General features: G+C 45.7%; 1 protein-coding gene across 1 annotated transcript; it reads left to right on the plus strand.

Moving 5' to 3' along the window:
• Positions 1–1029: 1029 nt before the first annotated feature.
• Positions 1030–16108, plus strand: LOC106562354 (collagen and calcium-binding EGF domain-containing protein 1). The gene is made up of 11 exons (XM_014127181.3): positions 1030–1377; positions 2549–2629; positions 13205–13257; positions 13607–13738; positions 13953–14090; positions 14348–14481; positions 14667–14787; positions 14949–15088; positions 15263–15298; positions 15525–15560; positions 15769–16108. Exons 1-11 carry the CDS (start codon positions 1262–1264, stop codon positions 15955–15957), a joined length of 1176 nt encoding a protein of 391 aa, XP_013982656.1. The 5' UTR covers positions 1030–1261; the 3' UTR covers positions 15958–16108.
• Positions 16109–19113: the final 3005 nt, after the last annotated feature.

The following is a 19113-nucleotide window of genomic DNA, read 5'->3' on the forward strand; positions in this document are numbered from 1 at the left end:
AAAATGTTTAATTTTCCCTCATGCAGACAAATACGGTAATATTGCATTGCATCTCCTAAATTATTTGTCAAGGGAATATCAACAGTTGATGATTTACTTAATGAGCAATCAAATTTGTCTACTAGTCATTTAAATGTGTGATTATATCATATTCTGCTCACTGAATCTGAAAATAATAAAGTAGCTTGTGTTGTGTAAACATATTAAAGATGTCCCCTACAAGGTTCCTTCAGTGACAACAGCTTCTTGGTTTTAGGAAGATAGAATTTAAAGCAATAAAATCTAATTAGTAAAACAGTGGCAGCTTTAGGGACTGAGCAACTGAAGAGTTATCTCGTTATTTCAGCTTTGATTTAGAATTACAAAAATATTTTACAAATACAGGCTTGTATTTTTCACAATTATGATCAAAAAATATGTTTTTAAGACTTTATTGGACTTCATATTACTTCAGTATGCCAATAGTGCATTTGACATGCACATGAACATTAGTAGAAAGTCAAAACAATAATCTTCTGGACATTGATTAAAGAGTGGGCCTATATTAACAATTTATGGGGTGAATTTAAACGGAAAAGTTCATTTCAGCAATCAGTAAATGTGTTATGCTACAGCTTGTCCTTGATGAAAGAGAGGGTGAGAGGAGAATAGGAAATAATCAGTCAAACGATTTCCTCTAAATTGGTTCTGCTCTTTACATTGAAAATTGACCTCTTCCCCCACATATGTATTTCCTAAATCAAATTAAATGAATACACTAATGTGTAGGGAGGAGAGGATGAGAGAAAGACGCATGTGGAATTAGAGAAATTATTCTGGTTGAGAGTTCGCTGTCAAGAGGACAACAGAGGTATTTTCTGCTGTGTCTTAAATGTTTCCTTTTCGTCAAAGTCAGTTTCTTAAAAACAGGAATACAGGAATGTTATTCCGGTGGGGATTAGTGAGAGGAATCGCGCTCATCACGGCGCATGTCTATAAACCCGTCCAGAATCGCTCTAGGGGGGTCTGATTCAGAGCGCAACAGTTGCGACAGGACTCTGACGCACTACAGTACAGCGAGGAAGTTTTGAGTGCAGGAATTAATGTGCAGCGTCTCACGTGTTTGACCTCTGAGTATAATTATAATTTATGTTAGCTTTAAATCAGTACATGTGCGACATTGATAAATTAAAACATATAGCTGTTTTGCAGAAGTGCAGCGTCTTTGTTCTCGAGGCATCAAGAAAATATAAACAAGGCTGTCACGGACCTCGCCAGGGACATGGGCCAGCTTTGCGCTGCAACACTCTTACCATTTGGTGCCATCTGCGTTGTTTTTATTTGGGATTGTGGTGCCAGTTCTTTAATAAAAACAAGATTTGCAGTGCTCACTTCAGGGTAAGTTGGTAGTCCGCGCATTTGTGAGGGAACGTTGTAGATATCAGTCTGTTATTTCCTATCAGAAAAATAAATAAAATATACACTTGATCAAAGTTTAACAAAAGTGCATGCACATTCAAATTAAGGATTGGTAGGGAATGAATAAAACTGTCCGGTAACTTGCTATCCGGTTGGACATGGTGATGGATGTGCGATTTACACTGAAAAGTAGCTGAATTTAATATTTATGTGTGATGTGTGAGAGACAATAAAAACACTACTTTTCGACAATCAGTCAAAGAAAGACCACCACGTTGCTCCAATCAAGCCCACCTACCCAATGATCCGTGCGTCCGCAAGTAAAAGGCGGTTGTGATGTGATTGGAATAGTGAATGAGATCACGCAAATACAGAGGAGTAGTTGTCGGAATCACTCAGTTGCATACCAACTGTAAATTCTGCCCATAACGTGACATAGGTTATTCATGTGCGCATAGAGAGGTCTGGACCAGGGAGAGGGAGTTCATAGCCTACATACAATAGTTTGAATGAAGTGGGCAAAGTATAGACCAGAAGAACTTTGAAGCATCTAATTTTGCTCAGAAATGATAATTGAATTCCGTGCTATTACCTCTTAGTTCAGCATTCCAGTTGTAAACAATTTCATGATATTATTATTTCAGTTTCTTTTTCCAAGAAAATTATAGACATCTGTATTTTCAAACGAGTTATTGTGTTTCTTAATCCTAGTCCTGGCGACCCAGAGGGGGTGCACATTTTTGTTTTTGCATTAGCACTGCACACCTGCTTTAAATCATGCAAAGCATGATGATAAATGCACCTCTTTGCAGGGTTATTAAACAAACGTTTTTCTTACAAAGACTGCAATCATGTGCTGGCCACTGCATGGCACAATCAATTTTCTTTATTACTTCCATTTTGAAATATTCTTACTGCTTCACATACAATAGTTGCTGCCATAGAATTGTGATTAGGTATTGTAGCATGATGTACTACAGTAGCCATAATGCTTGGGAATTCTGGCTGCTTTGAAAGGGAATTTCCACTATGAAATAACTTCCCATTTAATTGAGTGACTTTCTCTTTAATACCACTCCTATTACTATAGTAACAACATTGTTCCCATTACACTTATCTCTCTTGTCTCCTTTCTCGTGGCTTTGTAAAGGGAGGAGTGTCCGGAAAACAAGGTAGTGACAGTGGAGTACCCCTGTATTACAGCAAGGGGCACGGATGGCACCTGTCTCAGGTAAGTGTCCCATCCTTTAAAAAGAAAAGGAGAGCTGCACACTTCAGGACAGGCTTTCCCAAACTCGGTCCTCTGGACCCCCATGGATGCACATTTTGGTTTTTGGCTCAGGACTACACAGCTGATTCAAATAATCAACTAATCATTCAGCTTTGCTAATTTGAATCAGCTGTGTAGTGTTATGGCAAAAACCAAAACGTGCACCCCTTGGGGACCCGAGGACCACGTTTGGGGAACGCTGCTCTAGGAGCTCAGATGCAATAATTTAATAGCAACGTTTCGACAGCCAAGCTGTCTTATCAGGGTTTAATGACAAACACTGCGGGTCACTAATTGATATAGTTTCAAAGGACACACACAGGTGTCTGTAATCACGGCTGGGTGTGGCATGATTTCATTGGTCGATTTACAAATATCAATAGAACATATAAAAAACCATGAATGGATTACATACGATCATAGATACAATTAGGCTACATCATATAGGCCTACAAATACTTTATTTACAATGGATAACAAAAACACAATCACAGGAATGGCTTCAGATCAAACTCTATGTTGAGACTGAAGGGAGCTAGGGCCTTTAAATCAAAGATCCAGACGGCCCCTCGTTTTAACAATAAATTGTCAATGTCACCCCCTCTCCTAGGGAGGGTGATGTGTTCGATGCCGATATAGTGAAGGGACGAAAAAGGGTGGTTCGTTCCGAAAAACGTCCCATCCATCATCTTCACAACCATCCACCATACGGAATGTCCTTAGAATCGCACCACTCTACCATTATCCTCTGTGTCAATATCACACACACACACACACACACACACACACACACACACACACACACACACACACACACACACACACACACACACACACACACGAGAAACCCCCAGTCTGCAGGTCTGGTTTAAGTCAGAAGCATATGATCTGTGTTCTGTCAAGGTTATAGCACAGCAATAGAAGTTGTCTCATTTGATTCTTGACTCCAGACGAGATGGTGGAGTTTTAGCTAGTTTTCTAGTTTTTCCTGCCATGTCTCCCAGGGAAGTATGGTAAGGACTGCCCCAGGCTGTGAAATATCCTTTAGATGATAGCCATGCATGAAGATGATTCTGTCTGGTCTGCCTAACCGTGCAAGCAGAGTGAGTCAACCATATAGCTCAGTGAGTCCTGGCAGTCTGCAGGCTTTCCCATGTCTCCACCCCTGTGGTTGGGGTTAGCCCAATTACACTGGGTTGTTATGGTGTCGGGCAGCAAACCCACACAGCCACTGAGACGCATTTTTCCTCCCGTCTACGGTGGTCTCTCTCTCTCTCTCTCTCTCTCTCTCTCTCTCTCTCTCTCTCTCTCTCTCTCTCTCTCTCTCTCTCTCTCTCTCTCTCTCTCTCTCTCTCTCTCTGACCCTCAATATTTATTGGACCCTCAATATTTATTGGAAAGGAGCATCAAGCTCATCACAGTGCACTTTCATCAACCTGTGAAGTTCATCATAACTTATTTTATCTGTAGGCTATTAAACTGCATGGTTTTCCAAGTCTTAGTGGGAGGACCACACACCATATCATCACGTGACTCCAAGTTTACTTCGATATGATGATTATTATATCAGTATTTGCACAAGGCGTTTCCACCGCCATTTGGCGCATAATACATTTTACAGACACAAACAGATCCCAACATGTCGAACGAACAAATTATCTGTCGGCATTTATAAAATTGTACCGAAATCCCGGTTTTCACTTCCTGTGATTTTTTTTCTATACGGTTTGACTTTACTCGGATAAAACCTGTGGATGATAACGTGGTTACTGTTAATGTTTGTCTAGTTTGCTTACAGTCAAAACGGCTTTGGGCTGCATTGGCATCAGTGAAATGTTCTTGCTGGGGTCCATGATATGATCATTTCTCTCTTGACTCACTTATAAACATGACATTTTTTTCTAAATGTCCCATCCATCTTGTCATGTCTGGGCCTGAGTGGGGATACTCTGAAGTGAACTGTTGTGAACTCAGTCACTCACTGGGCCTGCCTGCAACACACTCATCAAACCTCTCAAAGAAATCACAAAAATTGACATAATATTCAGTTCATTCCTGCCCGACCACTAGATTTCCTCTGAAAACCCCAGTTAAACCCAGCTGTCTTAACTCATTATACAGGGTTGACTCTGCACCCATTCATATGCCTCTGTGACCAGGGTTCCATCAGAAATGCCAAGTCTGAGCATCCCCTTTTCCCTGTGTGTCAACTGCTTGGCTTTCAAGTGGTCTGTGTTCATTAGTAAGACAGACTCCGCTCCATGCCTGGTCACAATCTGCCCGTCCACAGACACAGCTTTTCTCTTTTACCTGTGACTCTGCCTTCATTTGGAAGGCTGAAACCTTGACAGGCCTCAGGCCCCAGTGTAGCCCAGAGTTTCCCAACCTGTTTTTGTACCAGGGGCTGTACCAAGGAGTAGTAGTACCTTGGATAACCCCTTAGAACTTGACTTTTAATTCTGATGTCAGCCAACCATCTAAGGGACTGGTCACAAGCATCTCAGGGAACGAAGGTTGAGAAACCCAGGGCTAGTGTATGTGTTACGGGCCCAGGCCTCCTCACACAGGACTCCCTCCTCAGGGATGGGGGGCGATGGGGACTGATAATGATGCCAGGGAGAGGGTCTCGGGTGTCATTGTCCCTCAGAGAGATGTGTAGAGTTTCAGCCATTAAACCCTGAGATAACACTGTGCAGGGAGCTGCAGAATCTGGCTGGGACCTCCAGGCCAGGGTGAACAACACTCAGGCTACTCACACTGGCTGCATTCCCCTCGTCTCCTCTCCTTTCCTCTTTCTCTGAGTGCAATATGTGTGTCCTCGCTGGTGTTAATGAGTACATAGTGAGTGATAATGTGTGTGTCAGTCGAGTGTGCCTGTATGCATGTGTCCTAGGCTCTGACAGCTGATAGTGCAGGCGATGCCTGGAGCGCATGCAGGCCCAGAGCGTATGTACTACGTAGCTACTACCTCCTGAGTGTTAAGCTCCCTCTCATCTCTCTCTCTTTATTTGTTTCCTTGTGGATTTACTGCATTGGACTTGGCTCTCACCTCTGTAGTGTTCACTCTGTGGGCTCCGTACTCAATCCCTCACCGCTCTGCTCCCCCCTACAGTCCCTACACGTCGACAGGCCGCGGTGGGGCCGGCTGTAAACAAGTCTGTGACACGCATGGCAGGGGGAACAGGAGGAGAGAAGGAAGAGAGTGAGGGAGGGGAGAAGGTGGGGAAAACGTTAAGATTTGTTTTTATCCAAATGAAATAAACCTGGATTCTGGCAATGCCGTGTGTTCACCTCGGCAGGGGGCTTGCCTGAAAAACCACGTCAAGGTCTATAAAAAGGACCAGGAAGGGGAAATCACAGGAGGGAGGGAAGGTCTATAGGACAGAGCTCTGGCTTTTATGAACCTCTGTATTCTGCTGCAATTGGTGCCCCGTAGTCTAGTTGATGTGGTGGAACCCCGGTAGAGTCAAAGCCAGTAGTGTTGGAGCTAAAGCTGTTGAAGTGTAATGAGGGATTCAACACCAGAACAGTACCATCTCTCTCTCTCTCTCTCTCTCTCTCTCAACACCGTTGTAGTACATGTGGCTTCCTGCTGTAAGGTCTGGAAACCATCCTATCCCACGGCCCCTGAGCTCACCGTGGAAGAATAAAGAGGGAGGCAGCACAGGAGCGAGAAAGGAGAGGGGAGGGGGATCAGAACATACTGAACCAAGCTCTCACAGTCCTGTCTCTCTTTTGTACTCTGGTTTTATCATTAAAGCAGGTGGGAGGAAGCAGGCCTGCAATGTCCTCAAAGTGTGTGTGTGTGTGTGTGTGTGTGTGTGTGTGTGTGTGTGTGTGTGTGTGTGTGTGTGTGTGTGTGTGTGTGTGTGTGTGTGTGTGTGTGTGTGTGTGTGTGTGTGTGTGTGTGTGTGTGTGTGTGTGTGTGTGTGTGTGTGTGTGTGTGTGTGTCCAGTCAGGTCTGAACCCCACACTGTGCTCCACTAAGGTTCTGACAGGGTTACTATCTTCAGCCAAGGCCTCATCAGACTCACTACACCACAGCAACCAGCACGTTAGCCACGAAATGAGGAGTGAAATATCTCACCACTTCCACCCAATGGTACAAGCTTAGGTTATAAAAGGTTCACAGAGACATGTCTTCTCTTGACAAGAGTACATCAGGACAGCTCATTCACCCTAAACACATAGTGAAACTGGGATCTATCACACATTGTTTACATTACATCTAGGAACTCCATGGGGTGTCCTATTCTAACTAGTATACTTTTTATATTTGGCATTCTTCCTCGGTGTGTTTTGAATGGCAATCAAGCTGTGGGAAAATGAAACTGTTTAATTTGTCTCACACTTGTAGTTGACATAAGTGTCTCTCTTAGCAATGCAATACTGTTCTGTGTACTGCCGTAATACTGTTTCATTACAGGGGAAATATTATCCATTTCTCTGTTTCTCACAAAACGCTTTTTTACAAGGCCTGAGGTTCACTTCCTGTCTTTAATGGTAAAGTCTAATAAGTCTAATCATTTGCGTAGAACGGTATTATTGTTGGACCCCAGTAAATATCAAGTAATCATTGTACATCTTTTTCTAATTAACATTCACCTGAACAGCGCTCTGTACAAACACAATGCCTGTTATTCATTACTGTTCCACAGAGCAGGGGTAAGCACATTTCAGCACGGCTATGATGTCAACACTAATATGTCAGCAATACAAATCACCCACTAGGTGATTAAAGTCTGTAATGGCATCGTCAGCATGTTGTTTGAAGTACAGCACAGAGAAGCAGCTGTGTACTGTATAGACAGTAAATGTTTTTATATCACAGAATTGGAAAAGGGGGGGGGGGGGGGGTGAAGGAATGAAAAGGGAGAGATGAAATTAAGGAACTTTGCAGTGGTAAAGATGAGGAGTCACAGTCGGACACAACAAACATAATCTCTCCATGCAGTGGGGCCATTTCAACCCTCCCACCTCCAGGCCGTCTCCCTCGGAGTCCTGGAAGGTTCTGGAAGACTTTCGTGTCTTATCAGTCCATTACCTTCAGCCCTGGTTAAGGACTTTGGTGTGATCTCAGTGTAGAATCCTTAAAAAAGACCAGTCTGTAGCCTGGTTTCCTTTCCTGGCAGTAGAGCACTCACAGACACATCATTAAGACAGATCCATCATTATTGGCTTTAGACTCCTTTCTCAGTTACTGGCTGCTCTCACTACATTACCTGTAATCTGGACCTCATCTCTCTCTTAGGCCCTTTATTGTCCTCATAGGGTCCATTCTTTCTCTTGCTCTCTCTCTCTCTCTCTCTCTCTCTCTCTCTCTCGCTCTCTCTCTCTCCCCCCCCCATCCCCCGTCTTTCCTTCCAATCTCTCTCTCTGTCGTCAGGTAAGGCTCCAAGGCCAGGTCACATGTCTGTCGTTGAGAGGTTGTGAAGCTCAGAAGGGTCAGAGATGGCACATTCCTGGGGTGACACACGGCCCTGGGTTGACCCCAGGGTCACATAGGCCAGCGGCCCTTCATATTGCCTTGGGGGAACCGAGGGTAGGCACTGGCACTGGGAATAGACCTGGGAGCTTTAGGGCCTGTAATGAGAGGGGTCATAAAAGAGAGGGAGAGAGGGAGAGTGACAGAGAGGAATAGGGGGCGAGAGAGGGGAGGATTTGTGTCACTCTCTGGCCCAACATTAACTGGCTATGGCTTTGAGTGGTGTTATACCCTTTTCACACTACCGTGCAGACCCGAACCATACTGTGCTGGGCTGGCTCTGATATATTATTTTCACATTGTCCTTCCTAGCACGGTTCCAGCCATTATGGTTGATGTTTCACCAGGTCAGCCGTGGGAATAGAGATAGGTTGTTAGAATTTTAGGACAGGCATTGGTGATGGAGTGAGGACCTGTGAAGACAGAAGCGGTAGGCGGTGGGCTAGAGGTGACGGAGGAGTGTTGGTGCTGTTTGGGAACTGTAGCGTGGCTGTGCTTGTGGAAGTGGTGCAGACCTCCTGTGCTCTCAGTGAAAGCGTCCACTGTCTGACTAACAGCCTTCCCCACTCTGATGTGTCCCCAGAGAGACCGCAGGCTGGAAGTGTGCTGACAGAATAAATAAACAGAGAGAGGACACGCTCACATCTCAGCACACTAACACCTTCACGTGTATACTCACACGGCACAAGAACAAGACGCTTATACACTAACACCCTTACATACCCACACACACCTTTACATAACAGCCTAACACCCTGCTGTATGAGGAAACACAGAGAAAACAACAGACCCTCTTAAAACTAACACCCTAATCGATTATGCACACAGGACTGACGCTTTTACTTAAACACAAAGACAGAGACAGACGAAGAAGGCACAACAAAACCTATTCCACCTCAGGAGACTGAAAAGATTTGGCATGGGTCCTCAGATCCTCAAAAGGTTCTACAGCTGCACCATCGAGAGCGTCCTGACTGGTTGCATCACTGTCTGGTATGGCAACTGCTCGGCCTCTGACCACAAGGCACTACAGAGGGTAGTGCGAACGACACAGTACATCACTGGGGCCAAGCATCCTGCCATTCAGGACCTCTATACCAGGCGGTGTCAGAGGAAGGCCTAAAAATTGTCAAAGACTCCAGCTACCCTAGTCATAGACTGTTCTCTCTGCTACCGCACGGCAAGCGGTACCGGTGCGCCAAGTCTAGGTCCAAGAGGCTTCTAAACAGCTTCTACCCCCAAGACTCCTGAACATCTAATCAAATGGCTACCCAGACTATTTTCATTGCCCCCCCCTTTTACAACGCTGATACTCTTTGTTGTTATCATGTATGCATAGTCACTTTAATAACTCTACCGACATGTAAATATTACCTCAATTACCTCGACTAACTGGTGCCCCAGCACATTGACTCTGTAACGGTACCGGGCCCCCTGTATATAGTCTCGCTATTGTTATTTTACTGCTGCTCTTTAATTACTTGTTACTTTTTATTTCTTATTCTTATTCATATTTTTGTATTCATTTTTTTAACTGCATTGTTGGTTAGGGGCTCGTAAGTAAGCATTTCACTGTAAGGTCTACTACACCTGTTGTATTCGGCACGTGTGACTAATACAATTTGATTTGATTTGAGACTATCATCCATACACAGAGAGGCAGACTTATAAACAGGATAACATTAATTCAAAAACTGCAAAGCACACAGCACACACACACCCACACAAAGACATCAACATGACAGATATGTAAGAGCAGAAACACACACAGACACTGTCTCTCCTGTCCTGAAGTGCCGAGGGGTCCGTGACCTCCTCCGAGGTCCACATCCTGTGTTTCTGACTCACCGAGGTCCACATCCTGTGTTTCTGACTCACCGAGGTCCACATCCTGTGTTTCTGACTCACCGAGGTCCACGTTCTGTGTTTCTGACTCACCGAGGTCCACATCCTGTGTTTCTGACTCACCGAGGTCCACGTCCTGTGTTTCTGACTCACCGAGGTCCACATCCTGTGTTTCTGACTCAACGAGGTCCACATCCTGTGTTTCTGACTCACCGAGGTCCACATCCTGTGTTTCTGGACTCACTGAGGTCCACATCCTGTGTTTCTGACTCACCGAGGTCCACATGAAGGACCATCAAGCACAACTGACACAAAAGCTACATCTCTCTTTCTTCCTCTCCTTCTCTCTCTCCCTCCATCCTCCTCCTCTCCTTGACGTGCCAACATCTCCCTCATTTCCTCCTCACTGCGTTTCCTCCTCCATCGCCATAACAACCCTCTTAAGTCATCTTCCCTCTCTCTCTGACGAGTCTGGGAGTTGACAGAGTAAATATGAGGCATAACGTTGCGTCACAAGACACCTAATGATACTGTTGTCCCTCTTCGCTATCTCCCCCATATCTAGAAACAGAAACACTATCTGAGGTCCAGGGAGCAATCCTGTACTGAGTGAGTGGAACTGTTAATACATAGTGACTTCAGTCTGGTTTATGGAAAGCATCATTCCAGATTGGTCTCTGCTCTGCTGTCTCTGTGTAACCTCAGTGCTGTCTGTCCAGGCTGCAGATGGTTGGTGGGGGGGTCTATAATGAATATCCAGTCTTTGTAGTGCATTCCTGGGGGAGTCTATAATGAATATCCAGTCTTTGTAGCGCATTCCTGCCACGAACGCACAAATAAATCACGCCAGTCTGGATGGAAAACAATAACATTGAGCTCTCCTCCCTGGAGGGAGACCCTTGCTAAAGTACATAATCTGGAGTGTAAAGTGATCCTGCTCTGGCCTGTACTCTGGATCCTGTCTTGCTATTCCTCCAGCGTCTCTGTGCTGTTTTTGGCAGCAGCATTGTAGTGTAGAGCCTGTGTGGGCCCTTGGACAGGGATGCCCAGGCATGGTTCTCCTAAGACGGACTCGTAGCTGGGTGACTTGCATGGTCAGACAGACCTAGTGGGTCTGTAGGCACTATGTTAGAGTGTGGAGCGTCAAGAGAAGCAGTGTCTAACAGCAGGAATACCCTCAGGGTGACACAGGGACTCCACTCATCTTCTGAAGAAACTTAATCAGACAATATGCTTGCAAAAGACTTGTTGATGCAGAATGTAGAAACACAGAAGAATCGAATGGGCAAAAATACCATAGAATCCGACCATCAGTGTTGATAACCTGGGAGTAGAGAAAGATACACTCTTAGAAAAAAGGAACCAAAAAGGGTTCTTCAAAGGGTTCTCCTATGGGGACAGACGAAAACTCTGTAAGGTTCTAGATAGCACCTTTTTTTAAGAGTGTACTCTCCTAACCTTCTTAGTCCCCTGACCTTGATGTTTGTCTGTATTGTGAAGAGAGCAGAGAACTGAAGGAAGAGCCTGGTCTGGGAGCTCTCCTCCTCAAGGCTGTGTTTAACAGTCCTGTCAGTGTCACACATCACTCTCACTAATAACCCCTGCCCTTGTTTCCTGACATTAACAACATGCACCCAATTACTGACTGCTCTGGGCCCCAGACACACACACACACGCACGCGGGGGAGCATGTCCTCACTGTGGAGGACAGTGATGTAGCTTTAGTGGTTTGGTCTTTTCCCTTTAAGATCCGAGAACAGTGTTAATCAACAGAGACCCCTACATTCCCAAACATCAACAGACAGGTCATCACACTGTGTAACTAATAACCTGAGCAGTTTATACAGACCACTGAAGAGCATGTATCATCAATCAAAGACACATCTAGCATTTTATTTGACATTTTTGTCATTTAACAGATGCCCTTATCCAGAGCGACTTAAAGTTAGTACATTCATCTTAAGATGGCTATGTGGGACAACCACATATCTCAGTCATAGTAAGTACATTTTTCCTCAATAAAGTAGCTATCAGCAAAGAGAGCTAGGAAGGGGGGGAAAGTAAAGTTAGCTCACAAAAGGCTTTCTTTCCTTTTTTTTGCAGGTCCAAGATCAGATCAGGGGCAGTGTGGGGTCAGGTCTCTGTGTGACTGACAGGCTGTCTGTTGATGTTTTGAGTAGAGCAGTGGACAGTGAACATTGAGAGCAGAGGTTGTGTGTTGATGTTATGAGTGGACACTCAGAGAGACCCAGACAGACAGACAGACAGACAGACAGACAGGACCCACATCTGCTGTCCATTAGCCCAGCCTGGCTCTCTCCTCTCTGGGCACACTGACTGGAGGTACAGGAGGTGGCAGGCCTGAAGAGAGATGTCCTTCGGGCCCCTGGCCAGAGCCCCCTAACAGCCCCCCAGTACTGTCCCATTTCATCCCCAGCTCAACACAGCACAACACAGCACAACACAGCTATGAGCCCCAGAGTAAAGCTCCAGTCCGTCATGTGGCTTTAATCAGGCCCTGGCCAGGCCCATAGTTCTGTAAGTTATTTATCATTCAGAAGAGAGAGTGGGGGAGGGTCTTAGAGGAGTGATGTAGGTTTATGTTGCATGGAGGTTGGAGAAGAATAAAAGCAAGTTGTCGTCTTGAGGGACCTTCAGTGAGGTACCATGCTAAATTCCCTCCATCAAGAGCGTGCAGTTTTCGGGGCAGGAGTTGTGTGTTCCCCCCTCCTCGTCTAGGGTCTGTGTTATTTGGGTTCTGTGATTCTAGGAGTGTTCCAATATCCCTTTCCATCGTTTCCTATTCCACAGGTCCATCCCTAATGCCTGTAACATGTGGTGTTTTGGTTTGCTGTGTGTGAGGATGATGCTCTTTCTTCAGCTGTCTCTTGACCATCTAGGCTAGTGCTGCTGGGATGTGGGGAGGGAGGTAAGGGATCTGGTGCCAGTGAGGAGCTTTGGTCCTAAAGACAATTGACAGGCTGGGTGTTACCAGAGAGGAAGAGGCAAAGCGAGAGGGTTTACTCCTGTCAAAATCTGTCCACAATTAGCAGACTGATAAGCAGACCGTCTGCCTTCCCGCCTTTGGGACAACGACTCCCATTTAGTGGCTGTGTAGAGCTGTTCAGTATGTGAAGAAAAGGAAACAGCAGCTGGGAAATGAATTATTGGCTTATGCTACTGTCTGTCTGTGTGTTTATCCACAGGAGGAAATGCTGTGAGGGCTTCAGGTTCGTGATGGGCCAGTGCATACCTGAAAGTAGGTTAAAAAAATACAGCAGTTCTACTCACCCCAAGTCAGATACTTTACTCAGTGCCTGTAATTACACCTGGGCACCTGTACACAGACATAATGCACATTACAACGCCAAATTAACCCATTACTGAACTGCAAATTGTTTCAAAAGTAAAATAGCATCTCATTCCATAAATTGTCAATACTGTACAGTGACACACCATGACCAATAGAGGGCAACATTACACAGGAATACCCTTGAGGAATATTATTGGCCATCCAGGGTTATTATTGAGCTGTTAGCTTTGTATGTAAGATCCTATCTGTGCATATCCCTATTGAGGAACCAATCCCTCTCCTCTCTCTGCTCCAGATGTGGATGTGTGTTCTGGCTCCCCCTGTGAACAGCAGTGCACTGACAACTTTGGACGAGTTGTCTGCACCTGTTACCCCGGATACCGCTTTGATCGAGAGAGGCATCGCAACCACCAGACCTACTGTTTAGGTAAGTCCACTACCTGTTTATCTGCCAATCAGCTTTTAATCAGCCTGTTTATCTGCCAATCAGCCAATCAGCACTGTTTTCTTTTGTATAAATCTTAATTTAACATCCTGCATCAGAGCAACCGCTCTCTCTCCCTCTCTCTGATTAGAGCAGCCTAAATGCAGCCTTAATCAGGTGTGAAGTAACAGCTGGTGTTGTGTCTCCCACACCACAGACATCGATGAGTGTGTGGAGTCCGACGGCAGTGTCTGTGATCACGACTGCGAGAACACCGTGGGCAGCTTCCTGTGTCGCTGTCGCAGGGGTTACATCCTGGCACCGGACAAGCAGTCCTGTATACCCAGTCACAACCGTGGGTGTTGAGTTTACTACTATACTTTACTCCTACTGTCTACATGAGGCTGGCAACTACAGCTACACTACCTCTGGGTTTAGCTCACTAGTACCTTCCTGTGTGTCATCAGCCTGAGGGTACAGTACTGTATATGTGTTTGAGAGGGTGAACATAGACTACTAGACTTTGTTTTTGTGTTACTTATTCTGTTGTGTTACTTACTCTGTGACAAGCCTGTCTCTCTGAGAGTCTCTTTGTCTCTGTCTTTCTGTCAGTGAGCTCGTCAGGGAAGTCTGACACCCTGATGAGTGCTGGCTCCTGCTCCCTCACCTGTCAGGACTTTGTCAACATGAGGAACAGCCTGCTGCAGCTCAAACTGAGGCTGGGCAGCACTCAGTCACCTAACCAGGTACATCTACATCACAACACTAACTACTGCACATCCTACTTACACTGGTGTTCCATACAAACACAGGGATACACTAACCAGAGATAAACTAGCCTCGCTAGACTTGATGTCTCACAATGGAAGTCTGACCAAATGCAGACTACAGTGAGACAGGTTGTTGTACTATACTACCTGTGTGTGTGTAGGTGTTGTCTCCTGGCCTGGCTAACAGCAGTGATAAGCCGTCTGCTGGGAGGTTGGGGAAAGGTCCTGACACCACCGCCCTCCCTGGTCCTCCTGGCTCTCCAGGATCACGTGGGGTCCCAGGTAAGAGTTGTTTGCTCTTTCTCTGAATCTTTCTAACTCAATCTTTCTCTCTCTCTCTGTATCTCTCTGTTTACTTACTGCCTATGTTAGCCGTTTGTTGGCTGACATTCCGCAGGTTATCTCCTTGGTTCCTCTTACATCCATTTATTCTTGGATCCCAGGCCACTCAGGAGTGCCGGGGGAGAAGGGAGAACCTGGAGAGAGAGGCCTGACCGGCCCCCAGGGGCCACGGGGAGACATGGGCCCTATGGGCCCCGAGCCCGACCTGGAGCACATCAAGAGGGGTCGCAGAGGAGCTGTGGTAATCTTATTATTGCTTCCCCGATAACATGTTGTTGGGCCTATTAGTCCAAGCAGACCTCAACACATCCATAGCTGCAGAGATACATCATTACAATAAATGTTGCATGAGAGGAGCTGTAGCTCCCGCTAAAAACGTTTAAAACCATATTTCTGTCTCTCCTTTTTCCAACAGGGACCTCCTGGCGCACCAGGCAGAGATGGACTGAAGGTCAGTATAACAGTCTATCCATGTGTCTGTGGGTGTTTAGTACATGCTTGTGTGTGTCCTGTTTGTGTTAAAACTATCCTGTACATTTTTCAAAGCTGGAACACTAACAGCAACACTTTTCACCCCACTCTGAGAGCTCTGAGCTGCTGATGTGGGCTCTTATAGAAGTCTGTGTGAATGTTGGAAATATGTAACTGGATGTTTCTGGATGTTTTTTTCTCTTTAGGGTGACAGGGGAACTCCTGGTCCCAGAGGTCTACCAGTGAGTCTGCTTTCTATATTTGCCAGCTAGGCTTTGAAGTATCTTTAAATGCATTATCATCATTGTCATCTTGTTCATCTATTCTATGTAGTATCAGATTACAAGCATACAATAAGTCCACCCTAAAGCATGCAACATGCCTTACAGGTTGAAGTCTAATTTACTGATGTGTGAACAGAGATATTAAAGCCTCCGTATCTTTCCCCAGGGACCTCCCGGCTCCTTTGACTTCCTCCTGGTCATGATGGCCGACATTCGCATTGACATCATCGAGCTGCAGGAGCAAGTGTTTGGGAAGAGGCAGGGCCTTTCCTTAGACAACCCGCCCCACTCCAGCGGAGAGACAGGGTTCGGAGAGTGGGGCTCCGGACAAGGAGAGCTCATGCTCAATACCTGAACTCCATAACCCTGCCCACGGCAACTGTCACTCAAAACGATAAGCCAAAGGGAACTAATTAATCAACTGGCTCTTGTAAAGCAGAGACATTGAACTGACTGAACTGACTCCTTTCCTCCAGTGAAACCTTGTCTCTAAAACCCAAATAGGACCTCTGATCAGCTCTCTCTCCTGTCAGAGACATAGACTATAAACAAACGGAGAGAGAGAGAGAGAGAATGGCAAAGATGGAACCAATGACCGTCCAAACCAAACCACTGCAAGCTTTGCCTTGCCGCCTTGATGTTTCCTTCTAGCCTGGTCTGGTCTGACTGAGGAGAGGGGGTATGCCTTTGCTGCGAGGCACAGGGGGGTGATGGTTGTAGCCCTGTGTGACTGTGTCTTTGTGCGCTCTGAGCTGAACAGCTTCAAACACAGCAAGGGCTTTATCGTCTGCATCTCTTCCTGTTCCTGTCAAATCTGTACAGTCTGAGGAGAGGAGATGCCGGTCGGTCGCTGCCTGACACTGCTTACCTGCCCTGCAGGGCCTAGAACCAGACTCAGGCCCCAGACTGCACCTGTCCATGCAACAACCCAACTCAACAGCTTTTATACTGCTGCCACTACACTACAGACTCTCTGAAGCGTCTTTAGAGATACAGTACATATACTACATTAGCAAAAGTATGTGGATACCTGCTCATCCAACATCTCATTCCAAAATCATGGGCATTAATATGGGGTTAGTCCCCCCTTTGCTGCTATAACAGCCTCCATTCTTCTGGCAAGGCTTTCCACTACATGGTGGAACATTGCTGCGGGAACTTGCTTCCATTCAGCCACAAGAGCCTTAGTGATGTCGGGCGATTAGGCCTAGCTCGCAGTCGGCGTTCCAATTCATCCCAAAGATGTTCAATGGAGTTGAGGTCAGGGCTCTGTGCAGGCCAGTCAAGTTCTTCCACACCGATCTCGACAAACCATTTCTGTATGGACCTCACTTTGTGCACATGGGCATTGTCATGCTGAAACTGGAAAGGGCATTTCCTAAACTGTTGCCACAAAGTTGCAAGCACAGAATCATCTAGAATGTCATTGTATGCTCTAGAGATTTCCCTTCACTGGAACTAAGGGGCGTAGCCCGAACCATGAAAAACAGCCCCAGACCATTATTCCTCCTCCACCAAACTTTATAGTTGGCACTATGCATTTGGGCAGGTGGCGTTCTCCTGGCATCCGCCAAACCCAGATTCGTCCTTCGGACTGCCTGATGGTGAAGTGTGATTCATCACTCCAGAGAACGCGTTTCCACTGGAAGTTTGGAACTTAGTAGTGAGTGTTACAACCGAAGACAGATGATTTTTACGCGCTAGGCGCTTCAGCACTCTGCAGTCCTATTCTGTGAGCTTGTGTGGCCTACCACTTCACAGCTGAGCCGTTGTTGCTCCTAGACGTTTCCACTTCACAATAACAGCACTTAAGGTTGACCGGGGCAGTTCTAACAGGGCAGAAACTTGACAAACTGACTTGTTTGGAAAGGTGGCATCCTATGACGGTGCCATGTTGAAAGTCACTGAGCTCTTCAGTAAGGCCATTTTACTGCCAATGTTTGTCGATGGCGATTGCACCTGTCAGCAACAGGTATGGCTGAAATAGCAGAATCCACTAATTTGAAGGGGTGTCCACATACTTTTGTATATTTAGTGTAAATAAAAAAGGAACCATTTGAAAGTTTCTGAAAGTTCTTTGGATATGAGTGTTGGTAAACGTACTCTTTTTTTATTGTCGTTAGTGTTGAACTTCCCTAGTCAAGATAGGTACATATATGGTGTGGAGTGGACTCTCTTAATGCTAGCTATTGGTCTACACCTTAGATCACCTTCTAAAGCATTATGTGTGTCTCTGCTTGTGTGTAAGTATGTATATAGTACACACCAGCACTTTCCCTAATGAAGTCAAGATTTTACAGCACTGCAGGTCTTGGAAACATCTGCTAATCACAAATGGTATGCACCATTAAAACACAAATACCGAGAGTGTGGACTGTAGACAATCAAAAATAGCAAAAAATTACATAAAAAATGTAATGAATAAAAGGCCAGCTGCTTGGCCCTGGTTGAGGATGCAGGTTGCTATTCCTCAGGGTCTACACACTACAGCCAGTTACAATCACTCATGGGAACAACTCCAGACTATTTTTTGTCTGTCTGCTTTCCTGCCTTTCAGTCAGTCTATTAGCACTTGTTGTCTCTGCAGGTATTCTCTCTCCAGAGGTACTGTGTCATCTCCAGCAGAAGGAGCTAAGTCACAGATGGGGTTCAGCATCACCTAACAAGCTGTATGTTACTAACACCACTATATGACACAGAGTAAACCATTTGTACATAATACATAACACATGATGTGTCTGGCTTGGCAGGTAAAGATGGTGAACCATAGTGAGGTTCAGTGTAATTATGAGTGGTGTAAGTACCAGAGGTCAGGGTTCAAATGCTTTAGCAAAGACAGCTGGATGGGTAATTACAGACCCCCTGTGTTGTCAAGTCTCAACTCGTTCCCTAACTTAGCCTGTGATGAGAGTCCACATGGATGAGTTAAAAGTATGTTCTGTTCAGCCTGGGAAAATCCCCTGCACATCATGTTTGTTCTGTGGTGAAGAACACCGACTCCTTTCTGGTCTCTTTGATTCAGACACGTTGTACACTTGTCAGCTCTCTGGTGGTGATAGCACAGGTGGAAGGCTATGTGTGTAAGTGTGTGCATGGTGGAAAGGTGTGTGTGCATGTGCGCGTGAGCATGTGCGCGTGCGTGACAAGCCTCCAAGCCTCTCATCTACCAGCTCCGCCCCCTGCCGTGCAGCCATGGCTCACAGTAAAGACGTCGCTAGGCAACCAAGATCAGGAAAAACAACATGAAACAATTTAAGAACAATGTCAGAGAGAAAAGAGAGGGGGAGTGAGAGATTATCTCATTTCCTTCACTGCTTGTCATGCAATTGTAATGTATTTTCCCCTTTTGTCCTGTAGATGACAGCAGTGAGGAGTTCAACTGAGTTTATAATGGGTCAACAAAGTGCACTTCAGATGTGCAGTGCATACGTACTAACCCTTATCTACCCTACCGCTGCCATATACAGGAGATGTTTAATGAACATTGTGTCTAGGCTTTAGAAGTTCTCTA

Source organism: Salmo salar, chromosome 11, assembly GCF_965601325.2.
Source record: "Salmo salar chromosome 11, fSalSal1, whole genome shotgun sequence".
NCBI classification, from domain to species: domain Eukaryota; kingdom Metazoa; phylum Chordata; class Actinopteri; order Salmoniformes; family Salmonidae; genus Salmo; species Salmo salar.